This window comes from Aspergillus pseudoviridinutans, assembly GCF_018340605.1.
Source record: "Aspergillus pseudoviridinutans IFM 55266 DNA, scaffold_5, whole genome shotgun sequence".
Taxonomy (NCBI): domain Eukaryota; kingdom Fungi; phylum Ascomycota; class Eurotiomycetes; order Eurotiales; family Aspergillaceae; genus Aspergillus; species Aspergillus pseudoviridinutans.
Genome location: NW_025091285.1, coordinates 3673247 through 3697372, shown reverse-complemented (window position 1 = coordinate 3697372; position 24126 = coordinate 3673247). Strand labels below are relative to the sequence as shown.

Below are 24126 nucleotides of genomic sequence, written 5' to 3'. Positions count from 1 at the left end.
GGCTACTTACTAGGGCTCAATTACACTACCAATTCCTATGAATATCTTCAACAAAACATCATAATAATTAATACTTATCAGCTTAAAACCTATTTTTCCACGCTAAGACCCACAAGGTTACTTGGTAATTATACCTAGGTTACGGAACCTCTCCGCTCCGAACTAGGAACCTCCTTTTCGTGGGGGTGGACCGTGGATCTCCATTATCTGGGGATGATAGGCGGGGTAAGCGGCCTGTGCAGTGACTTCAGTAGGGAGTATGTAGTACCTACAGAGTAGTAGTCGTTACTAAACTGGCGATATCCGGAGATCGCACATTTTCCTAGGCATTCTGGGGATTCCGATCTGATCATAATTTCTGCCCTCATGCACGGCTCGTGTACGCCACAGAAGTAAATAATTTGCGCTAGGAAGCAGATGATGGTCCTTCTGAAACGGAGTTGACCAGTAATATGCACTGTACTTCATTCCGTCAAGCGAACAATCTAACATGGCAAGGTATACGACCGGAGAAAGGAGTCGACCATGTCCCTTGGAATCCAGATATATAAAACTACCCCAGATTCCAGAAAGCTGGAATTTAGAATTGGAATTGTACAAGTCCAGACTTTCATGTCCAACCCGGGTCCTCGGTTTATTCGTCCTCTATCATAAAGCTTTTGCCTGTTTCAAACATGAGGTTCAATTCTCCTCTCCTTCTTTTCTCCAATGTGGCTTTTGTGACCGGGCTCTCCTATCAGCTCGCGTCCACAATCCCGTGGAGTCCGAAGAATGCAACCAGTGTCGATCAAAGTGTCGTCTATAATGGGACATACTACCTGGCTGACCGGACCAACAAGGCTGTACATGTCATTGATCTGGCTTCCAGCAAAGAGACCACGGCGATTACTGGTTTCAAGGGTCTAGTAATGACCAATAACAAATCCGACTCTTCGGTATCTGGACCTGACGGTCTGGTCGTCTTGCCCAACCGCGACGAGCTCTATGTTGGGGACGGGGACGGCAGCGTCAAAGTGGTCAATCTCATGAACCATACCATTGTAGCGAGTATCGTCACTGGCTCCCAGAAAAGAGCAGACGAGTTTGCCTACGATCCCACAACACAAACTATTGTCGTCACGAACCCAAATGATAAACCCCCATTTGTTACCGTCATCTCAGCCAAGACCCGAAATGTGACCGGCAAGATTGTTTTCAATAATGCAGACGGTCTCGAGCAGCCGGCTTTCAATTCCGTCAACGGAAAATTCTACGTTTCTGTTCCCAGTACTGATGCAAACCCCGGCGGTGAAATTGCCGAGCTCGATGTCTCGGCTATGAATATCACCAAAGTGATTCCAGTAGCCGAATGTGTCCCAGCTGGCATTATTTTTGGACCGAACCAGAACCTCTTTGTCGGTTGTAGCCAGGATCAGATCCTTACTTATGGAGTGGCATACAGTCTGGTCCTTGACATCTCTACCGGCAAGGTCATCGGCAATATTTCAGGCGTGGCTGGCATTGACCAAGTCGCATATGATCCCAGCGTATCGCTTTATTATGCTTCAGCCTATCAGAATCTGGCTGGGGCTAACAAGTCGGGTAGCCCAATGCCACAGCTTGCAATAGTCGATGCAAAGACGAACACCCTCCTGCAAACGTTGAAAACGGACAATGTCACCGCTCATTCCGTGGCTGTGGATCCCGTGACAAACCAGGTGGTCGTTCCACTGTCAAAGGCCGGAATTGAAGTGTACAGACTGAGCATGGCCAACGCAACTTCGCCAAATTCATCGGCCACTGCAAGCGCTGCTGTGCCGTCCCAGACTGGTGCCGGTGCGATCAACCACGCATACGGACCCTTTCTCGGCCTTGTCACTCTTATTGTGGCCGGCATGCTGCTTGTGTAATGCCTTATGGATTAGCGGCGCTTAACTGTCCATGTGCCGCCACGTGGGCTTTTGAACTGGAACTTACTGGCCCACGAGATCTGCAACAGAGCCTATAATAGCGAAGCCGCCAACCACCCTGTGAACAGAATGAACCAATAAGCCTAGATTGTACCCAGTACTTTAGAAAAAATATTGATGTTTGCCGAAAAGACTCACCTCTTCTCTCGCCGATGGCAATACTAATATTTCCATCACTGTCTGAACATTGTAGAACAAATATAACCCGAATGAACTATGGTATCATTGTCGTCAAAGACTCCGTCACAGTAGTCCTCGTGGTATACACTGAGCTCGTCATCGTCGCCACCGGTCAATTAACCAGCGGGTTAACACTCGTCAGCCACCCAAACAACATATCCGGATTACACCCCATGGGCGGCAAGCATTGTCTAGACATTGTCTCTACAGATACCTAAGTTTAAAGCCATGCAGCATAACATTAGAACCAAAAAGTCTGTACGCATCTTCCGCTGTCCCTACCAAAACTCGGCCCACACTTCTGACACTCCCACATGAATATGTGACTACCAGTGATTGTCACAGCCCGTAACATAATCAATCTTAACCTGGCAAGCATCGCCCCTATTATCATCATCCTGAACCCAGCCACAGATATGGCATCCATTTGCCCTGATGTTGCGGTACGCCGCCTGGATCTGCTCAGTAGACCTGTAGCAGCCCGAAGGCCCAGCAACAAAGACGCCACAACCAAGACCAGAAGGAGCTGCCCAGCAGTTACCCGTGCGACCTCCACTAGAGACAGACAATGATGAGTCTGGTGATAACTTCGGGAAAGGAACGGTAAAGTCTTACCTGGTGTCGAATTCTTGACCTGGGAGCATCGAGTTCACGGCTTGGTCGCAGTAACCAAGGAGGCCTGGCCAATGGCCACACATACTGGAGCCCGCGCAGCTGAAGATAGAACTTGCTGCGTTCAGTGCCAGCTCTACGCCGAATGGCCAAGCAGCGGGGGTTTCGACGCTGTCCTCTGGTTCAGGGACAATGAAGGCTGATGCCAGTGGGGCACCGAAAGCGAAAGCTAGAGTAATGAATCTCATTTTGACAGGAAAAAGGAGCTATTGTTGTCAGGAATGCTGGTATTGTTGTGATCAGGATGGCTGGTTCTCGAGGGGTCTTGACGACCTTTTATAGACCAGTTGGTCGGGGTTTATCTCCTCGGTGTCTACACGTTCCTTAAGGGATGCATCCTGAATGCTACCTTGGTATTCTAGTACTCGCCTAATGTGTGCCAGGAGGATGTAGCTACTGTCTGGTGTATCCGCTTGCAGGGATTCAGATATTAATACGAGTTGTAGCACACCTAACCAGTCTACTTGCCTTAGTCCTCGTTTTGGGATATGCACTATACACAGTGGAAACTCATAGGGTCTATAATTCCGCTACTCATTCATTGCTACCTAGTCATGGTAGCTATGGCCAAGTACACCAGCAAAGTATGTGCATATTAACTCCACTATATGTGAAAACAATACTATACTGTTACGAGAGACTTAGTCCAAATTTCCTAGCCTAGGTTAGCATTCTGTCGCCATGCATGACAGGGTGATCTAGTAGACCTGACCAGTATTTCAAGCATGATTGGACGTAACCAATACATTTACTTGTATTAACTGGCAATTGTACCAGTCAAACACACCTAAGGATGCTACCTTTCACTCTAGTCTAGTTGATACTATGTTGAATAACAAACTTCCCACTCACTGGGGAGATTAGTGAGCTAACATAACAGCAGTAGGCTTAAGATATGTATTAGGGGACTTTTACAGCTTGTTATTGTTAAAGCACAGAGAGCCTTATATAGTAGTAGTAGGAAAGCGTTTAGTGGTAACCTAGGTAAGCTGTATCCTATTCATGGGAGCTATAGGTAAATGAGAGCTAAGATATTGTTGGCTGAGGAGAGGATCTAATCAAAACTTTCTCACTTTAACCGAAGACAATATTACAAGATAGATAGCTATGTAGCCTAGGCTAAATTTCAGAGTATATGGCCCTACATTTTAGATGGGTTTAGGGTACCCGAGTGGGCCAGTGTTAAGTGCTGCTTTCAGTTCAGTCCCAAGGATAGTGCATAGTAAGTGCCATTTTAGTAAGACAAAGCTTAGAAAGATTAAGCATAGCGCCGGAGAGATACGGGGCAGTCTTAATTTACACCCCTCCAACCCGAGCTTAGCATGTGGATCATGCCAGGGTCCTCTTGATTTTAGGGGTCCAGATTGGAAAGAAGTTAATCTTGTAGGACAGTGGTTTCCTAAACATTTATAGCTCCTAACAGGGGTTTCTAGCTCATGTTCTTAGTCTGCTGCCTCCGCCATTTATGAATCTCCATGACTCACTGCATAGCGCTATTTAATAGAACTAAAAACACGATGTAACAATGTGCTTCTAGCAGACCATAGGATTGGCCATGTACTATAGACTTTAAAACGTCCACCATGAGGCGCAGATGGCTTCTCACCCAATCGTACGGGATTCCAGTCCAGGGTCCAAATGTTAGACACGGCGACAAGGTACTCCGACGCGCATCTGGTTAATATGATTGATGGAAACACTGGATTATATCTAAGAAGTAATGATACCGGTCAATCATGTTGCTGTACACTTAGGGCTAGAGCTAAATTAGTGTGCAGGCGGACACTGAGATGGTTCACCATACCCCTATTAGCAATATCCCTATCTACATTTCTGTGCTTTGTCCTTTTTCCCCCTCTCTAGTTCTGTTCTGCCAATTTGCAGGTGATGAAGTACTGTCTCCCGCGGTAACATTCATCTCTCTTTGCTCCGAGCTACAGAGCAAGATATGCAGAGATGGGCCGATATCTGAGTTATCATCCCTGCCAGCTACTCATTCTGGGCCTCGTCGCAGCTCTTGCTATTTCAATATGGACACTATGGCTGGGCGTCAATTCAGACAAAGACAACATCCATCCTTTACTTAACCAACTGATTCCTGCTGGCCATTGTGCTTGCCAATCTGCTACTGTCTTTAAATGTGATACCTGCCTCCAGTGCTCTGCTTCCACATTACCTCAGAGCCCTTCGCCTCCTCATATCACCTTCAATCCGAATAAATACTCCTACAATGAGACACAATGCCAATCCTTCTTCCCTGGCTTGTTTGAAGATCCTACCCGCGCTCAGACATTCTGGCAGGCTAAGAATGGAATACGCAGGGCTGACCTCGACAATGTCCAAATGACGAATGGCATGGCCAGAGCTGCTGTCTATAAAGGGCGTCTGTACGTCATTAGAGCTCTCGCCAAGGGGGAAGACCACCGACGCAAAATCATCGGAGTGTTGAGCTCAATCCATCGCGCCATGATCTCAGTACCAGACCTCGCTGCGATCCCAGACACAGAGTTCATCTTCTCAATTGAGGACAAAGTGGAAGATGTCGCGGGACCGGGCCATCCTCTCTGGGCTCTGGCGAGAAAGGCCGAAGAAGAGTCCGTCTGGCTCATGCCGGACTTTGGCTTCTGGTCCTGGGGACATCTTGATAGCAATATCGGACCGTACGACCAGGTGGTTGAGCATGTCCGACAGCGAGAAGTCCCCTGGGACGACAAAAAGGATAAGCTGGTGTGGCGCGGGAAGCTCAGCTTTGCGCCGAAACTGCGGCGGACGCTGCTCGAGGTTGCGCGGGACTATGCATGGGGTGATGTGAAGGAGGTGGAGTGGAAGAATAAGGCCAACTTCCTCAGCATGGAGGAGCACTGCGATTACAAGTTTATTGCGCATGTAGAAGGGCGTTCTTATTCCGCGTCGCTCAAGTATCGCCAGGCGTGTCAGTCAGTTGTTATTATCCATAAACTGCAGTACATCCAGCATCATCACTATCTACTCGTCTCCTCAGGGCCACAGCAAAACTTTGTCCAGGTCGAAAGAGATTTCTCGGATTTGCCGCAGAAGATACAGGAGCTTCTTGATAACCCTGCTGAAGCTCAACGCATTGCAAGTAATAGTGTGAATGTGTTTCGGGAACGCTATTTAACGGCTGCTGCTGATGCATGTTACTGGAGGGCCTTGCTACAGGCGTGGGCTATGGTCTCTCCTGATCTCACTCCAAAGACTGCTCCTCAGAATGGTATCCGATATGAGACATTCTTACTGCTCGGGGATAGCAATATGATGCATTTTGCGGCATGAACCATTATCATGTACTTAATAATATTAATCCAGCTATACTACTGAAACTTGTACGGCTTAAAAATCCCAACCCTGCATAATTCCTTTGCTGCCTCAATAGTGAACGTAGATTAGCTGATATTAAACAGGGCTGGCCACGTAGAACCATTTGACCAGACTATACTGCGGATCTTCTGCAGCCCACAGAATCAGGACCTGAAATAAGTCATTTATAGATGCCAATATACACGCCGCTTGCCGGATTTTCGCTGCTTTTGGTCGACATTCCCACTTGGGTCCTTCTCTGCGAGACAGTCTTCTCTACTCTTACCAGGTAACAACCAGTTCTGATATTCGTCCTACAGTTCTTCAGATATCCTGAAAAGCTATGTTGTGTCTCTGATCAAGTCTTATCTTAATTTCCTTTTTCTTCAGTTGACTTGCAGACTATGAGGCGGGCCTGCCTTTATCTGACCACCTAAACCAGCATCTCCATGCTCTTGCCATATACATGAGCTGCTATTTAGATACACCAAATCAGGGGTCTGGCTAATCACTCATTGTGAAGCCTCACTCTTGGAACCATCAACCAGGAAACCCCAGTGGCCCCTAGCAAACCCACCAGGATGGGCTGCAAGACTTTGACGCCAGCATGAGCTGCCAGAATGCCAGTGACGGCTGGAAAGATCGATCCTCCCACCTGGCCAAGCACGAACACAAGAGCTTTGATCATTTGGTCAACGGGGTTCTACATAGACGAGGATGCACGTACAGAGTGCAGACGAACGTATCTCCGCCGAGAAGATCTTGGACGCAACAGATATGCCCGTGGCAAAAAATGGACCGGAAAAGAATCCAAAAAGACTGATGGCTACTGCTTCCGTGATGATATTCGGCACCCTATCCGGTCAGAAAATGCCATCACATAGGAAGGAACACGTACAGCCAGAATATCAGCTGCAGACCAACACGTAACACTACATAGATGAAGATCATACGTCGTTCCCCCAAGCGGTAGGTTGGCTCAGCTAGAATGAGTCGACCGAGAAAGGCTCCTCCATAGAAGCCGGCAGGAACATAGCCCATATCCTTGAGATCTCCGTTTCGCACATCGACGAGGTACTCCACAATCCATCCTGTTTGATCAGTACTGTTTCAGGCACAGGGAGCATCACATACCACCAGCGGTAATGCCAGCGCCCAGGAAGAAGAAGAAATACAGACTCAACAACCACACACTAGACGTGCAAACAGTCCGTCGCATCTCCTGCAACACCCCCTTCCTTGTCTCTGGAGAAGCTTCACCAAGCCGCTGCGTCATCCTCAACGAATCCCTGAATGCAACTACCACTAGAACCAAGTTGACCACACCTAGTCCTAACGGGGCAGCATAGAACAGGTTCCACCGGGAATGTACACCAACTGAAGCCACAGCAGTCGAGACAAATGGACCCACCAGACACCCCGCCATGTACATAGCATGAATAAAGCCCAGCCATCGATGCGCGGCTTTGACAGAGGCAACAAACGTGTTGGCGTGTGTATCTTGATACGCCTGGCCGAGACTCGCAAAGAAGAAGGTGACTGCAAACAATGGAAAAGGAGGAAGCCAGGTCCGCAGGGCGTGAGCGAGAACTTGAAGGACGGCCCCTAGGACGAGGAGGACACCCAAATCAAGGTACTGGCAGAGATGGCTGTTGGAGAGCGCGGCGAGAAGCCAGCCGCAGAATGTTGTGCCATATCTGTCTACTGTTATTGAAGAAGCCTGGAGATGCAACAAGGACGTACACTACAGCGACCAGATTTGTGTCGATATGATACCCTCGACGGATATAAGGTATTAGAGATCCAAGGCTGCCATCGTTGATGCCGGCTACAAAGAAAGAGAAACCGGCACTTATGAGTTTGAGGTAGAGTCTGGGGATTTGAAGATGAGGTGTCTCTACTTCAAGGGGCTCCATTATGTGCGAAGTTGAAGATTGTAAGCTTCTTAAGTTCTTCGTCACTGGAGGATCCACCACGCTATATACGTGCTGTCTATGCTCAAATAGGCAGGTGGTCCAACTACGCACGACTTGCCCAATCAGGTAAATTAGCCAGCAGGACACATCAACAAGTAAGGCGTATTGTCGTTTCTCCTCAAATCAATAGAGCATCATCTGTCACCATCAAGCCAATAGGTTACGAATCCATTTGCTTATTTTGCGGCACTTTTTTCAATCAAAACTATTTAGGAATAGTGATGTGACTCGACTGCAATTGTTTTGACGTCAGTATGAGTAAACATTGTACCGTCTACAGTCATGCTGAGAGATTACATACAGACTTTAAGAATACATATCTCTTTAGAAGAGCTATGGCCTTCAGTACATCGGGCTTAGATGCTCTTCTGCGTCGTCCAGAGCAGGAGAGCATCTGGAGACGCTTGCTGAGGGCCCCGGTGCCTGCAATTGCGGAACTTGTTTACAGCCGATTCACTCAAACACCGATGCCCATGCCCACTGCTCATGATGGCCCAACCATCCGCGTGGTTTGCATCTCAGACACTCACAACACTCAGCCTCAGCTGCCGGACGGAGATCTTCTCATCCATGCAGGTGATCTTACCCAGTCTGGTACTCAAGCAGAGCTAGAAGCGCAGATCGAATGGCTCGATCGCCAGCCCCATCGCTTCAAGGTAGCGATCGCGGGGAATCATGAACTGTGTCTGGATCCCAAAGCTCAAGCCCAATCACCTGGACACAAAGAGCCAGTCGACTGGAAATCTATCCAGTATCTGGAGAACTCATCGACAATTCTTCAATTTGGGGATTCCAGACGCGTCAAGGTGTTTGTGTCCCCATACACCCCGCGGCACGGGAACTGGGCTTTCCAGTATCCACGTAATGAGAATATCTGGGACAAGATACGGATCCCTGAGGACATTGATATTCTGGTTACACACGGTCCTCCGAAAACACATTTAGATCTGGGACGATATGGCTGTAAATTCCTTCGGGACTGGTTATGGTCGGTAAAACGGAAACCTTTACTGCATGTATTCGGTCATATCCATGGGGCTTATGGGAAGGAGACTCTGTACTGGGACGATTTTCAACGAGCGTACGAGAGCATCATGGATGAGGCAAAGTGGATGAATTTGACCATCTTACTGTGGCATGCACTCCTACTGCTAATACGGCCGAGAGATCCATGTGGAATGACTGTTGTGGTGAATGCCGCTGCAGTTGGGGGAGTTCGCGATGAAAAGAGACGGGACGCTATTTGTGTTGACATCTAACCATCAACAACATCATCTATAAACACCACAGCTAGCTGTCATCAACAGAATCCGGCCAATAATAAACCCCCCGATCCAACGCCCTCTCCAGTCTCGGATCGACCCTGACATACCCCGCCTTCTTCAACCCCGCAAAAACCCCCTCGATCAACTCGGCCACCATTCCCCCGAACACGATGCTGCCCTCCACATTCAGATGCGTCCGGTCATCCGGATTGAGATTATACGTGTACGCCTTCTCCGGCCCAATACTATTCAAATACCGCGTACTCGCACCATTCAGATCGATGTACGCCGCATGCGAGTTCCTCGCTGCCGTGATAGTCGCTGCGCGCTGGTCCGCCAGACTCAGAATAATAGTAGACTCGCCGGTGACATTGGAAGTCTCGTAGTTCCGGCGTGAAAGCGGGGTCACCAGGATGGGCGTCGCGCCTGCATCGCGCGCCTCGCAGACGAACCGTTCAAGGTTGCTGGTGTACTCCGCGAGGGAGATGTTTGCCGCGGGTTTCTGGTCGTTGTGGCCAAGTTGGATGGTCACGAAGGGCGTGTAGCGGTCCTTGTACTCGGCTACTTTGCTGAGAACCGTCGTCCAGTCCCCTCCAGCGCGGAAGCTGACGGTCGTGGCGCCGTTGTGGCCATAGTTGAGGCCGCTGGCGCCGTGGGAGAGGGTCGTGTTGAGGAATCCGTCGCCCCAGCCGCCGCCGTTGGAGGACTGTTTGGCTGTCGTGCTGTCCCCGGCTAGGAGGAAGAAGGGTGGTTTGGGGGAGTGGCCGGGGGTCGGCAGGGCGTAGAGGGGGAGGATGAAGAATGAAAAGAGGGGAAGACGCATTGTGATCTGTGTGGAAAATACTGGTAGATGAATGTGATTTTGAGTGGACTACACAGCATCTTATATTTGAATCTGGGATGTGACTCGGGATAATGCCAATGCAACTGCAGTGTTTTCCACCAACAGGAGAATTAGAGTTAATTTGCAGTCCAGCTGTCATGCTGCCACTCATCATGCATCATTCAAGGTGTAAGCGATATTGGGAACTGAAGAATCCCGCAAATGAACGTTGATCCTTAAATTGACGCTGAGGGTGTAGGATACAACCCTTACCGTCTATAGAGTCCGCCGAAGATTACCAGCTCCTAGCTTTCAAACAGGCAGAAGTCAATCTTCAGTCCCTTCATATACTCCTCCGTCTTCCTTTCATCCATCCCTAGCGACTCAATCTCAACATCAAACGGCCAAGATCCATTCAACCTTCCCTGGATTTTACCTATCAAGGGCAGTGACGGGGCAGTATACAGCGGCTACGTTTGTCAAAACCAGTATGCAAGAGCGTGTCCATGTGTACATATGGGATCTCTGCGCCACGCCGAGGCTAGTCCGTGACAGGCTTCTGCAACTCACGAGGTTGAAACCAACATGCTTCGGTATGGACAGTACCGCCGGCTGGATGTGGCTTTCCACACAGCCTGTGATCGCATGGCAATCTTCAAGGCTAATCAATGTCAGAGTACTATTTATTGAAGATGTATGGAAAATAAACCGTTCAAGCAGTCCTTGAGGTTTAATATATGCCAAAAAGCCATGGAAGAAGAACGGCAAGCAAGAGCCCGGCCAATGCAAAAACCAGAAATATCCTTCTCCGCTGCTGATCTTTGCGTAAGCTCTCCAGATTGCCAACACTGATCTTGATATCTCTATGGTCTGCGCCGAGTGCTTTTGCTCTCCCGGCAGCTGCCTTCTGATACATTTTCTCTGCCTCTTTTAGCCTCCTTTGATCCCGGTATAAGTTTCCCAAATTGTTGACCGTTGACAGAGTTACTATATGGTCCAGACCAAGGGCCTTCTCTCTCCCCACTAGAGCCCTCTGGTATAAGTTTTCAGCCTCCTTTAGCCTTCCCAGTTGTCTATGCAGATTTGCAAGGCAATTAACAGTGGCTAATGTTGATGTGTGATTTGGGCCACAGTGCTTTTCAAATCCTAATAATGCCTGCTTACACAGTTCTTCTGCCTCTTTCAGCTTGCCCTGATCTCCATAGAGGCTACCTGGACGGCTGAAAATAGTCAGTGTAGAAGGAAGGACTGGGCTGTAAATATTATTGAATCCTGTGAAAGCTCTCTTGAATACTGGTTCGGCCTCTGGTTTTCCTTGATCGCTGTAAAGGTTTGTGAGGCCATAAACAGTTGTTAAAGTGACTTGATGATTAGGACTAAAAAGCTCATCCCAGCCTGTAAGTGCCCTTTGATACATTACTTTTGCCTCTGCTAGTCTGTCCTGATCCCCGTAGATATTCCCTAGGCAGTGGACACTGGTAAGTGTCTGTGTGTCCTGCGGACCTAAGACCTTCTCTCACCCTGTTAGGGCTTTCTGGAATATATCTTTAGCTTCCAACTTCCCCCGATCGAGATATATATTCCCCAAGCATTGAAGGCCTTATAGCGTAGCACGGTGGTCTGGACCCAAGACAGCTGTATATCCAGTTAATGCTTGTTGAGAGGTCTCAAAGGCAGCGCAGCGTAGCATAAGCCGGGGAAGTCGCTAGTCGACGCGGCGATGGTCTCGCGTAGCTTGAAGGCCGGGGGGTGGGCTGTTCCAGTAAAGATAATATTAGATGAGACGGACTGAGCATGTCTCCATATCCGTATATTGAGGATATCCCTTTGTATACTTCACATTCATCAAGCCCACACGGCTAGCGCAGTCTGTATGGTTCGCGATAACCAAAAGGACGAGTACTACCGCTTCTATTTCCCACATTTGTCCTGTCCCGAGTAGCAGTAACTGCCACTCTCGCGTGCTGAACCTGCGTAAAAGCGTTGTGGAATCTTCCGAGTCTTCGGATAGGTTCAGAGTTGCCAGACAATCGTCAATCTTCCATGTAGGTGGATTTAGAGATGAATCGATAGTAATCCATTCCGGAGGGACCGCAAAAGCAGAAAGAAGTAACGCTTGGGGATAGGAAGACTTAGGTTGAGCTGTTACTCCCATAATGGCGTTGGAATACGCTTCTAGTTGACAGGCTTCTCCGCCATCTAACCAGATTTCTCTCACCTGCACTTGGAGGCTCTGGTAATTGTACCGAGGAATTGAAAGATCGTCTGTGGTGTTCTCAACAAGGAATTTTACTCTCCCAGCCCACCCGGCCCACGTCCAAGAAGGAAATCCAGAACGTCGGTGCCATTTACTTGATGTGCACCCGCTATTTTCTTGGTGCTTCCACATCAAGCTGGCGACTAAAGACTTGCATAGCTCTTCACCAGGCAGGAATGGCACACCCCATAGATGAAAAAAGTGGGGTTCGGATTTCTCAAATTGTGTTGCAATGCCTGCAAAGGCTCTGAAAGAGTCCTTTTCAAAAGACAACTCCCTTGCTGAGTAGTCTTCTATATGGGTGAAGTAACTCCGCAGATGCGACTGCATTGACAATTTTCCATCTTGATCCACAGGAAACAAAGTAGGAAATGCATTGCCGATGGAAAGGAGGGGAACGAGGGCATCGAGACCGCCAGGGAGACCGGGCTTGAATTCTGTTGAGAGAAAACTGAGAGAGGCTTGCATACTTTCATGACACCTCATCCCGAGACACTCAAAATAAGTCTGGTCCTCTGTAAAAACGAGACGTCGTCGAGAAAGTACAGCTTCCTGGTATGTCCAACCTCTCGTCGACCATTTTGTGGAAGCGATGGCTTTCTTCGGGTGAGGCATACCCGAGATGACCATGATATCTCCGAATTTCGCAGATGGCTGGTCTCTTCGTCGACGTCCAATGCCAGGCAGTCCAAAATTGGCATCCCCAGCCGCGGCGATTAAAGCAACCTCTGCTCTGTTGTATATTGCATCCATCTGACTTATTTGCATATGCATTTCCTCCGGGTTGTTTTGATCAATGCAATATCTATCGATCCATAGATATCGCAGTCCGAGCGCCTTTGTAACCGTGATAGCATCTGAGACAACTTCAGGTAGCGACGACGGTAGTCTACAAGGTTTGTCCGTGTAGACTGTGTTGCTGTCACAACTACCCTTCGGGCCCCACACGTAACTGAGAGCCGCATATGAAGACAGTGATGTATCGGCTACAAGGGTGCGTGAATCACAGTCAATAAGCTTTAATCCCAATATGCGTTGCTCGGTGCTGTCGCAAGTACTTGTATGGTTTAACCTGCAGTATTCCAGCCACTCTTGTGCAGTGGAGCTGTCAAAACAGGGAGGGATAACGTGCGGCAAAAAGTTCCATGCATACTTGTGCATCTCTCCATTTATATTGAGGCAGAACAGGCGACCAGTTTCTAGAGTTCTGTCACTGATGTTGATTTCATCGGCTTCAAGATTCGAGGGTACAACAGCAAGGTATGGCTGATCTTTTTCTTTCAGCTCACTTGGAAGTTGTGACCACCAGTCCTCGAGGAGAGAATAGGCACGAAGCTGGTAACTCTGCGAGGTGTGAGATTGGTCCTCTTCAAAGATACGAACGCTGGAAAACACTCGGCACAGATCACAGTCGCTTCCAGAAGGTCGATTCACCCGTAACCCGAGGTCTGCGATGAAGATGCCGTTCCTATTGTCAAAATTTTGCAGAATTGATGGACTCAAATCAAACACCTTTTGAAAATCGATTTGGCGGCAGTCTTTGCAGAGGCGTGAGGGTGCGGCCAATGCGTTATTCATATGGTTGGATGGGCAGGCAGCGATAGGTGACTGAACTGTATAGTTAGCAACAGGACATGACACGTTCAAAAGCTGGTGTAATTAACCTGGTGACACGACATCACGCCCCACTAGAAGCACTCTGACGAAGGCGGAGTGCAAGAGAATGTGCAGCACTTCCTAATCGACTGTCGAAAATGAACTACTCTACGGAGGCTTTTAATACAAGCAATGCGACTTCTGCAACTGTCCCAATGGATTGGTGTGTATAGTGAGGTGAATCTGAGGTCCCAGCGCCATGTGATCCAAGTATGCAGGAAAGAGCTCTGGTGGCTTCCTATGGGCGTGTAGATACAGAATGGTTGGCTGGATAGGAAGTAATGTGTGGATGTGGACAACTCAGGCAGGCATGATGTCTCTCAACCGGTGTGTGGCCAGCTGAAGGGTGTATCCTTGGGGGTCTCGTGAGTCTCATCAACAGCTCATGCAGATTTGTCCGGGCGCTAAAGAGTAGCAAACATGATCCTGATTGGACCTGTTCATGATGGAAGTCCGTCAGCAGGGTGAATGCGAGTTGTTCGTGGGCGGGTGGTGCTTCGGCGATCCCGGAGTTTCTGTCTTCAGAGTTAAGTGCAAGTGAAGGATAGGCAAACCCAACATTGCCAGATATGTTGGTGATATGGGTCTGGATCCTATTTAGATGGACATAGTTCGAACGACCAGACCAACAAGCATTCCTATATACTTTCGTATTTTAGATAGTGATAAAGTATTAAATAGCTACTTCCTCATAGAGTTATTCTAATAAGGAACTAGATATAAGTCGCTGTATCCAAGATGGTGTCGCTATATCCCCAGGTGGTGTCGCTGTATCACTACCCAAGATATAATAGTCTTAGGTAGGAATTACTATAGTTATTAGTTAGTAGTATAGCAGAAGAAAATTACTAGAAGATTACAATCTTTAGCATTACCTCTACTAAAGAAGGCAGTAAAGTATCACATCAACATTCAACTGCTATGTACAACAAATACATGGGTATGGACACACAGAGCATAATCAAGGCTAGTCCCATCATGTCTTCAAGCTTGCCTTTTCTTTTCTTTTCGTTCTTGTCTTTTGGCCGTGGAAACAATACAGCTGAACCGGGGTATCTCTGTTCCATCACCTTGCCCTCGTAAATTCCATGAAAAAAACATGTCGGGTATGAAAATGACTCGCCTGTTCGCGGTGGCAGGCAAGAACAGCAGTAGGGCGTGGGGGCAATTTTCAATCATGATGGAGATGGGAGACTGCGTATGCCGAATAGCAGCGCAGTGGCATGAAAGAGATAACGCAATAGGAAACAATCAAATCATACATGCCCAAGTCTCGTCGTCAATAAGTCATGGATAGCATAAATATTCGACAATCGAGCTAGTCTCTAGCTCAGTCGAAGGTCAACAGCGTAATCGACGCAGTTGGCTTAAGCGGTCTCAACGGGAGAGCGTCCATCGACTCATGCGTGCAGCCAACAGCGGCTAGAGATGACCTCATCATCGACTCGTGATCGAAGAGTGCCTCTATATCCTGTCATCCGCCAGCCAACCATTTGTTCTATCATGCCGGTTTTATCATATACACATCGAATCTTTCTTCCGCGCCGAACAGCCACAAGCAACAGCATACAGCGAGCACATTGATCATTAGCTAGTTCACTCCGATTACCGAGTTCTCAGCTCGCTCTTTCAACCGCATAGCTTGTGCTTCGAGAGACCTTGCCATCAGCTTCGTCACTGATACGATGTTAGCCATGTGAAATAAAAGTCCTTAAGGGGCCCAACATACCTGGCCAGACTGCAGCTCTATCAAGGAGGCTTGCGGTCGCGATCAAGATCTTGCAGCCATAACCCCCTTCAACGACACTAGGCAGCCGTTGCAGAACGCTCAGCGTGGACACGGTAGTGTTGGTCTGCACGTCCCGCTGCATTTTGCTCTCCACACTCGAGAGGATCTCCCTGATCTTTTCCAAAAGCTTGCAGTCTTCTTCTTCGAGTAGCATGACGTTCATGGCATGAGTGAGATCAACATCGTCACGCCCGAGCACACCCAAGTAGGGACCAACCCGTTCTTGAACGGTCGTGATCCATTCCGCCAGTACCTGCGCACAGTCAAAAGCACACATGGCGGACTGAAGAGGTAGTTCCCTGCAGGTGAATTCGGCAAACGTATTCCCGAGTCGGTCAGACATGGTGATTGAATCGGCAGCATAGAAGGCAGCCTTGCGCAAGTGCTTCTCGCGTTTGGATTGTCCCGGCCGGTAGACTCCCATCAAGATCTGCATGGGTTGCTCCCGAGTCGGGGTCTTGGAGATAGTGAGATCCCCGACGCCTAAATCGGCCACCGAATCGCGACGATGATCAAACTCGCTTGGCACCTGAGTGATCGAGGGGTCCAAAACGTCTGAAGAAATGTCGTCCGAATACGGGAACACTTCGGTGCCGCGGGCCAACTCGTCCGACATGGCAATCCAGTCCCTCTGCCAGAAAGCCTCCTTGCTCCGTCCAAGATTTACAAACAGCCTGATGTAGGCCAGATCCAACAGTGGTATGCTATCGGCCGAGAGAGGGCCTGCTCCAAACGGATTGGGCCGCTCCAGACTATGCATAGGGTTGCTGGCCCACGCAGTCTGCCACGCCCTCAACGCCGGCTCAATGTGCGCTTGCATGGCGTCTGTCTCGCGAGCGGTCCATTGCCGCCCCATGTGGCGTTGCCGCGTCTCCCAAATATAGTTATGAAGAGCATAGATGAGTACCAGGCAACCAAAGGTACTAGGCTTCAGATCAGTGGCAGTAGAATCCGACGCTGAAACACCGTTTGTTGGATCGGTTGAGGACGATTGCGAGTGAGATTGCTCGCGCTGACTGGCTGTCAGGAGCGTGGTCAATGCAGACGAGAATGTCAGACCCTTCTTCGCCGACAAATGTCCACCCATTTTCTTCCAGGCTTGAGGGGACTCTGCAGCCCAAATATCCTCTTCACACGGTAGGTCAAGGCGGATTTCTGAATTGGTAAGCGCCGGGGCGTGGTTATAGGCCGAGACGAGGAAACAGGAGAGCGTGAAAATCGCATAGAGTGTCCGCTTGCGCTCCTCGACTATCTTCCAATCTAACCAGTCTTTTCTCTCCTTCGGCGGCCCGAATGACGCGGTATTGGAGTCCTCTGATTCTGAACTCGCACCTCTGCCACCCGATTTACCACTCAAATGGGCGTTCAGGTAGTCCTGGGGAAGGTCTTTGGCATCGATATGATGGGTCAACCCAGCAGCGCGAGCGAGGCTGACCAGAGCAGCACAATGGGTGCTTGCGATGTCCGCCGACGTCTTATCGCCGGAGGAATGTCCGTACATTACGTTGAGCAGCATTGCCTGGACCAGCCACAGCGGCGTGTTGTGAACCGAATTCTCGCGGGCAGGATTGGAGCGCGAAAATGCAGCAGACATGTCGGCTTTTCGACGCTCTTCGAGATATAGTTGGATCATCTTTTTCGCTGCTTCGAAAAGATCTTTGGAGGCAGCGGCGTCAAATTCGTACAGAGCGCCGATGGCCGCCATGGACAGGATAAGGCAGCCTCCACCGCCGGCGATACCGGTAGAGCTCAAATTTAGGTGGCCGCTGGGAGTACGAAGATTGTTTGTGTATTCGGGGGCTTGGAAGTTGAGGGTCGGAATATGAAGGAACGGCATGTGGGGGTGGAAATAGGTGATGTAGGCCGAGATATAACGCTGCATGTCTTGAGTGCTGGGGAGTTGACCGGTACCGTTGAAGTTGGCGGAACGTGAAAACAGGTCGCGACAGGGAATCATTCCGCTGGCTGGCTGGGAATACTTGCGGTGATTTTGGAGACCCGTGGGCAAAGCCATGCTGGCTAATAATGCCTGTCGTGTGGAGTCTGTAAAGGTATCGGTTGAGGTTGGGGCATGGTGAGTTCGTAGGGCACTGTTCGTGAAAGGCAGGTTGAGAGGATTAGGAGATTCACCGTTTGTTGCCATAGAAGGTGAAAACATACTCTGGGAATGTCCCGCCATCAAGGGCTGGCCCACCGACGTCATGGAGGGGGGAGTAGCATAGGTCTCAGCAAACGGGTTCTGCGCCATCAGTGACTTGGGTGACACGGTCTCGGGAGGGATGCCTAGATCGTTAAGCGTCGGAGACGAGTAATCGATGGCGAACTGATTTGCTGGGCCCGCCGAGTGTGGCGGGAAAGGGTTATGCCAGCCAGAAGACGAGATCGAGAACTGATTGGTTCCATCCATCACGGCTTCACTGATTCCACTTTGGCTGCCAGTACTCATGGCGGAGGGAGATGACTCGTCGATCGCGGAGTCGTTGCTCTGACCCAAGGACGGCATGGACGGATCGAAGCCGTTCATCCAGTCGAAGCTGAAGTCTTCCTCCAACATTGGATCAGTTGGGGGTTGCACCTGATGAGAGCCATGACTGAAAGGGGACGATGGCGAGTCATTCCCGTAACCTTGTGGAGAACCACCAAAATGGAGCTGCGCGGGATTAATGGTCGTGCCATGGTTCATGAAAAAGTCCCCCATGCTCAGGTCAAAGCTGCCGTACACAGGAGCGGTGCGAAGTCCGCCAGAAAGATCCATGGGCAGACCATGAGTTTCAAGCTTGGGAAGGCTGCTGGCATAGGGATGACTTGTGCTGTACCCGCGGTGAAAATCAATATTCGAACCCACGGATATTGAACCCATGCTAGGGTGATGAGCGTGTCCTGGATGGCCTGTAGCGGCTACCGAGTGATTGGGGTCGTTATTTGCCATGCCTAGAGAAGCTCCATCAATGTGACTGATGGTATTGGCTCGAGGACGAATGCTATTGGAGTTGCTGGCAATGGAGTTTTTGCGGACGCGATTCGCTCCAGTACCAGCAGCTCCGGTGCTTTCCCTCCGAGCATTTCTGGGCCGCGAAGACGGGGTCGTGGTCATGTGCAGTTTCTGCTGATGTCTCAAAAGAAGATCCCGGCGAGCAAAGCACCGGGAGCAGTCAGGGCACTCGAATGGTTTCTCTTTGGTGTGCGACCGCTCATGGCGCTTCAGATGTTCTAGCCGAGCAAACGATCGCCCGCAAGTGGTACAGACATGTGGTCGGGGCTTGTCAGTCTTTGGGGGAGGGATATTAGTATTGGCACTAGGCTGGCCGTTCGTATCGTTCTTCTTGCTGATGTCTTTGGAGGTAGGCGCTGATGATTACATTCACATTAGAAGTAGGGTTAGATATGGAGTAACCTGTCCACAAACTCACCAGACGTGTCTCCGGGAATCTCGCTGATGCTTGCCAGACTCTCCAGTTTGGGGCTACTGCCCAGATCCTGGCCGACCATGGCGTCCAGTAACATCCTAACCAACCGAGTTATGTATCGAAGCCAGTGTCAACGGACGCTGGTTCTCAAAGGCAGAAGGTGATTCGAACTCGGGCTTGTTTCGAGGTAGACGGTGGCGCAGCTCAATTATTCGTAGTGATGCCCGCGTTGAGGCTTCAGGCTGCGAAATTGTTTATGCTGAGGATAGGCTTGACATTGACCACTACAGGTAACAAATCCATTGAATTAGCAAGCCGTTCGAGAAATATTTCGCCAACCGTTCAGGTCGATGACAATGGCTATGTCTTGTGTGGTTTGTGATGGTGGTGATTGCAATGGAGGGGGGGAGCGAAGCTTGGGGACACCCACAGCAAAACAACAACTTCTTGTCAGATCAGCGTCAAAGGCAATAGAGGGTAGGCGATGAGGATGAAAAGATCAATGTTGTTTGAAAGGATGACAAAAGGCGGGATACAGAGAGTGGCAAAGTGATGCCTTGGGAATCGGGTCCGAGAGCTCTGGGTGAAAGCAGCCTGAATAAGCAGGGGGTTTAAGGTTTCAGGGATCTGGAGACAGTCCCAAGGAAAGCAACTCACAGGTAAAGGAGCTGGATATGCAGACAAGACGAGAGTAATTCATTCAAGAATATCTTAGACCATTCACTGCGCAGATTTGACAMTGCTTCAGAAAAACCTCCTAAGAGTACGTAGTTGTTTAGCAGGAGAAAGAGGTATGCGGGTATCCGCCCGATGATGGGTTGAAGCGATGGATAAGCCGGAGATAACCGAATGAGAGATGGGGACGGGCTGGATAATGATAGCTGCGACTCAATTGCTGATAAGGATATTGAGTGGGAACAGCTCCGGAAGTGGACCGTAAGCAACAAAGAAAAGAGTGAGGAACGTCAAGATAGAAGAACAGGAAGAATAGATGGAAAGGAAAGAAGGTAGATCGAAAGTGGACGGAGTAAGCAGCCGTAAATGAACAGCAGTGAAAGTACCACCTTAAGACACTTAGGACAAGCAATCAATCCGGGTACGAGCGACTAAATCGGATTGAGATAGGTACTGTGCCACGCCTTTTCATCTAAGCACGTCTGACTAGCGAAGTCTGTACCTTCTCTGTGCTGCAGTCTGTACACTCTGCTGTGTGTTAAGTGTAGAATTAAGAATAGGGTGTACCTGGTGCTAATAATAAGTAACCACCTTCTTGGAGAGACTTAGTCGCATATTACTAAGAGTCGATCCTCCAGAGGATCAGAGATGGCTCTTGGGTTTTGACTACTCCGTATTCTACTCTGGGTGGTGAGTACAGTCCACACCATGTATACTACCACAGTATCTACAGTGGACTCTGCGACTGTCGCGGGAGAAACCAGAACCATGAAACAGCAGACGCTCTGCGTTATCGCTCAGTGCCAACCAATGAGTATAAAAGCAGTGGATCACTGGCACACTTTCATCGCTAGTGCGACTCCATCCAGATGCATAGGTACCAGCCTAGTACCAGGTAGGAAAGTCATGGGGAAGCTGTTCTGGAGTTAGGATCCACTGTAGGTAGTGCTGTACTGACAGTACTGGAAGTTGTAATTGTACCGTCACATCGGAGACCGGCTATCTTTCTTCCTGGGTATCGCCTGAGGTAACTACCTCTTCAGTTTCTGTCATCTGTTGTGGGATATTTATTAGCATCCTCCATTTCCATATAAAGATTTAATATGTTCCATATTGTTGGTGTGAGGCCTGGACCTGTACCTTGCGTATTTGACCGGTTGGCGGAATGAGAGCTGGCCGAAGTGTCTCCGATATACCTACCGTACTAGCTGACTGAGAGCATTAAATACGAGGTAGAATATGGGATGTTTGCTGCTTCCGATGACAGGATGGACTTCAATTGTAATAGGCCGTCGAAGCCAAGTCTGGAATCATCTCTTGGTCAATATCATGCAATTAGAGAGCTTATGCAGACGGAGAGTACAGCGTCTCTAGCTGCTCATGTTGTTTCAATTGAGCGATAATAATAGACAATTTATTAATCCATTGTGTTCCGCCTGTGGATACAATATCAGCTAATTGAGCATCTCGATGATATGTTGCAGCTCTGTATCCCAGCAACTAAGCCACTACCTACCTTAGTTGGTACAGACCTTACAATAACTGTGAGGAATAATGCATTACCTAGGTAGTCTAGATAGAGCGCCACTATTTTGTAACTAGAGAATGGCTGATACACTGTCAATACGAAGAAACAATACCGAAACAAGGGCGGATGTACGGAGTAACTGCATTGATAATGAGACAAATGACAACAATAATCCTCCCTCGGGGAGTACCCCGGACCTCGTGACTCGCACTACCTACGCACCCAACCGTTTCAGACAATGATCCTCGGACGAAATAGGCGGTGGACCAGGGGTATTAGGAAATGGCAATTGACCATACAGCCCATTGGCCGTCTCAAATTGCTCAGGAGACCAGCGGTTAGAGGATTGGATGGGATCTCGGTCGGTACGCTTAGACCTCAGGCTGGGTCCCATCAATCCGTGGCTCAACTGGGTGGCGGAAGGCTCCGCATTCATTGCCCCAACAGAACATAGACTAGTCAAGTCAAGAGCGGCGTGAAATCCGCACCGTTTCCTATGCAGGAATGGATAGGACGGTTGGAAAATGAAGGAATCGAATTTAGAATGCAACCAGAACCAGGCCAACGCAGAGTATTGCGATTGACAAAGGAAGGTCGGTAACGAGCGAGTCAGAGACAAGGAAGAGTAATACTGGACACATTTTGTGGGACCGGGGATAAGCCAATCTGGACTAACGGCTCGAGGCTTTTGTGGGGGATTTTCCTGGACCAATGTCATAAGATCCATCTTTTGTGAGGATTTGTTGCTCCTTCGGTACTTTACGGTGAGAGGTATATCCGTGCGATCCGTCCTAATGCGAACCAGGACAAGCCTCATTCCTATCCTCGCGTGCCGAGTCCGAGGTTACATACTTTGCGGGAATACGGATGGAATCTGTGGAAATTAGTTCCCTCCTGTCACAGAATCCTTGGTCGCCTCTTCCCCAGAATGTTGAATATCCATCTTGAATCTCCATTTCGCACTTTCCAGCGTTCTGACTGAAGACTTGGCGTAAGCATGGACGTATTCAATAATTGGAACCAAGGTTGCACAAAATTCTCCAGATCACATTCTTCTCTTATTGGACGGTTCAAGAAGCTGATCGCGTCCTTCCCTTGAGCGGGTTCCCCAGGAAATGCTAAGGGTTCTAGAAAGGGCAATAGTCTGAGCACAGAACATTAGCAGTGGTCATGCCCACGTTGCAAAGTTCGAAGCTCGGGTTCAGACCTTCTTCCACTTTTCTTTTCCGTCTCAGCCTTTCAGGATCGTGCGCGGTTGGTTCTTATTGGCGGATTGAACCAGCTATATCCACCTGAGCTCATTTTGTTCTCCAGTTGGCTGTTTGACGCGGTTCAGTCTGGTCGGTGCCGAATGGAGAGAACAAGAGACCCAAGTTAATAGAAACAATGAAATGAGGCTCTGGTGGCAATGGAATGAATAGCACGATTATGCTTGCTTCATATTCATCTCGGTCCGTCCAAGACCTTAGTCATAATCCTTCTGGTGTACTGGGCACAACAATTGCGTCTTTGAAATTGAGAACACTAGGGAGCAGGCGCAGCAAACTGAGAATTGAGACTATCTCCATCCCGGCTGACTGGCCCGCAGATCTGAGTCACTCTCAAAGCAAAAATGCCTCAAAGAGGAAAATGGAGTGGAAGTATCCGCAGGCAGTAATGAAGTTGATTCCTCATCCCACGTTATGACGTCTTGTTTGGGGGTTCGTTTCTGACAGGAGTCTTGAATAACAGCTGCAGAATCAGTTTATTTAGGACAGTATTTGATAAACCAATAAATCAATCAATTATCACTTTGGAATCATCTCACTGCAACCAAATGTAGGGATTACTAACTCTTAATCTTAGCCATCAGCGCGTCGCACGGGCCTCGGATGATCACAGAGACACAGACCCTGGACGCCTCAGGCCACTCACAGTACTGCGGTCCTGCAGAAGCTCGAGCGCAGTGAGTCATGTGGCTTTGCATTTCGTTGCCTGAGGTCTACAACATAGGCGCCTAAGCAATCAGCTAACGGTTCTCAGTACTCCGAAGCCTGAGGCGCATGCCGCTCAATTACCTTACCCATTACAGTGCTGTCTCCTCGGGCGGTGCTATGGTCGGTTGTTGACCACTCGCCACAGATCTACAGAAACTGCACAGGCGACAGGAACAATGAGCATTGTCGATCCTTCATCCTCGAGGCGGGTATCATGTCAAGATCTAGCTCTGAGGGAATTCTCCGACCTCGTGCATATCAGTCTACTCTTTCGAGTACTTTGTAGGTGAGTAGCGAAGCGTAGATTAGCATACTGCATGGTCTTGCATCCAGGGCCGCTAGATGGCCATTGCTTGAGATGGGGCGCACTATGGCATCATCAGTGACTAGACATTCTGCAACATCACTATTCAAGACTCAAAGCACCTCAACGGCCTTGTTGCGCCATGCTGAGCAGGTGCAGTGCACTATCCGTGAGGACTTAGGCTTAGACAGGTTGCAGGTACCGTCTTGTTAGTTTCCTTTGATACTTGCTACCCGCAACAATTACTCTGCCGTCCCAGCCACAGGATGACAGTCTCCTGATAGAACAGCAGATATCTATCGCGGCCTGCCGCTGCACTGACCAAGTGGGTGGTTGACATTAATCCCTGCT

At 49.2% G+C, this 24126-nt stretch overlaps 7 protein-coding genes across 7 annotated transcripts; 3 read left to right on the top strand and 4 right to left on the bottom strand.

Annotated features, from left to right (window-relative positions):
* Positions 1 to 674: 674 nt before the first annotated feature.
* On the top strand, positions 675 to 1889 carry Asppvi_008348 (uncharacterized protein; the record flags this gene model as incomplete). The annotated part of the gene is made up of 1 exon (XM_043304219.1): positions 675 to 1889. One exon carries the CDS (start codon positions 675 to 677, stop codon positions 1887 to 1889), a length of 1215 nt encoding a protein of 404 aa, XP_043160154.1.
* A 566-nt stretch (positions 1890 to 2455) lies between these two features.
* Positions 2456 to 2989, bottom strand: Asppvi_008347 (uncharacterized protein; the record flags this gene model as incomplete). The annotated part of the gene is made up of 2 exons (XM_043304218.1): positions 2456 to 2684; positions 2745 to 2989. The coding sequence occupies 2 exons, from the start codon at positions 2987 to 2989 to the stop codon at positions 2456 to 2458; spliced, it is 474 nt and encodes a 157-aa protein (XP_043160153.1).
* Positions 2990 to 4757: 1768 nt separating this feature from the next.
* Asppvi_008346 (DUF821 domain protein) lies at positions 4758 to 6095 on the top strand (the record flags this gene model as incomplete). Its single annotated transcript, XM_043304217.1, has 1 exon — positions 4758 to 6095. One exon carries the CDS (start codon positions 4758 to 4760, stop codon positions 6093 to 6095), a length of 1338 nt encoding a protein of 445 aa, XP_043160152.1.
* A 532-nt stretch (positions 6096 to 6627) lies between these two features.
* Asppvi_008345 (putative MFS transporter) lies at positions 6628 to 8035 on the bottom strand (the record flags this gene model as incomplete). The annotated part of the gene is made up of 5 exons (XM_043304216.1): positions 6628 to 6797; positions 6847 to 6974; positions 7018 to 7210; positions 7254 to 7816; positions 7863 to 8035. The coding sequence occupies 5 exons, from the start codon at positions 8033 to 8035 to the stop codon at positions 6628 to 6630; spliced, it is 1227 nt and encodes a 408-aa protein (XP_043160151.1).
* Positions 8036 to 8430: 395 nt separating this feature from the next.
* Asppvi_008344 (metallophosphatase domain-containing protein) lies at positions 8431 to 9354 on the top strand (the record flags this gene model as incomplete). The annotated part of the gene is made up of 1 exon (XM_043304215.1): positions 8431 to 9354. One exon carries the CDS (start codon positions 8431 to 8433, stop codon positions 9352 to 9354), a length of 924 nt encoding a protein of 307 aa, XP_043160150.1.
* Positions 9355 to 9385: 31 nt separating this feature from the next.
* Positions 9386 to 10183, bottom strand: Asppvi_008343 (rhamnogalacturonan acetylesterase; the record flags this gene model as incomplete). Its single annotated transcript, XM_043304214.1, has 1 exon — positions 9386 to 10183. The coding sequence occupies one exon, from the start codon at positions 10181 to 10183 to the stop codon at positions 9386 to 9388; it is 798 nt and encodes a 265-aa protein (XP_043160149.1).
* A 5504-nt stretch (positions 10184 to 15687) lies between these two features.
* On the bottom strand, positions 15688 to 19374 carry amdX (putative C2H2 transcription factor (AmdX); the record flags this gene model as incomplete). The annotated part of the gene is made up of 3 exons (XM_043304213.1): positions 15688 to 15773; positions 15826 to 19233; positions 19296 to 19374. 3 exons carry the CDS (start codon positions 19372 to 19374, stop codon positions 15688 to 15690), a joined length of 3573 nt encoding a protein of 1190 aa, XP_043160148.1.
* Between the last annotated feature and the right edge of the window lie 4752 nt (positions 19375 to 24126).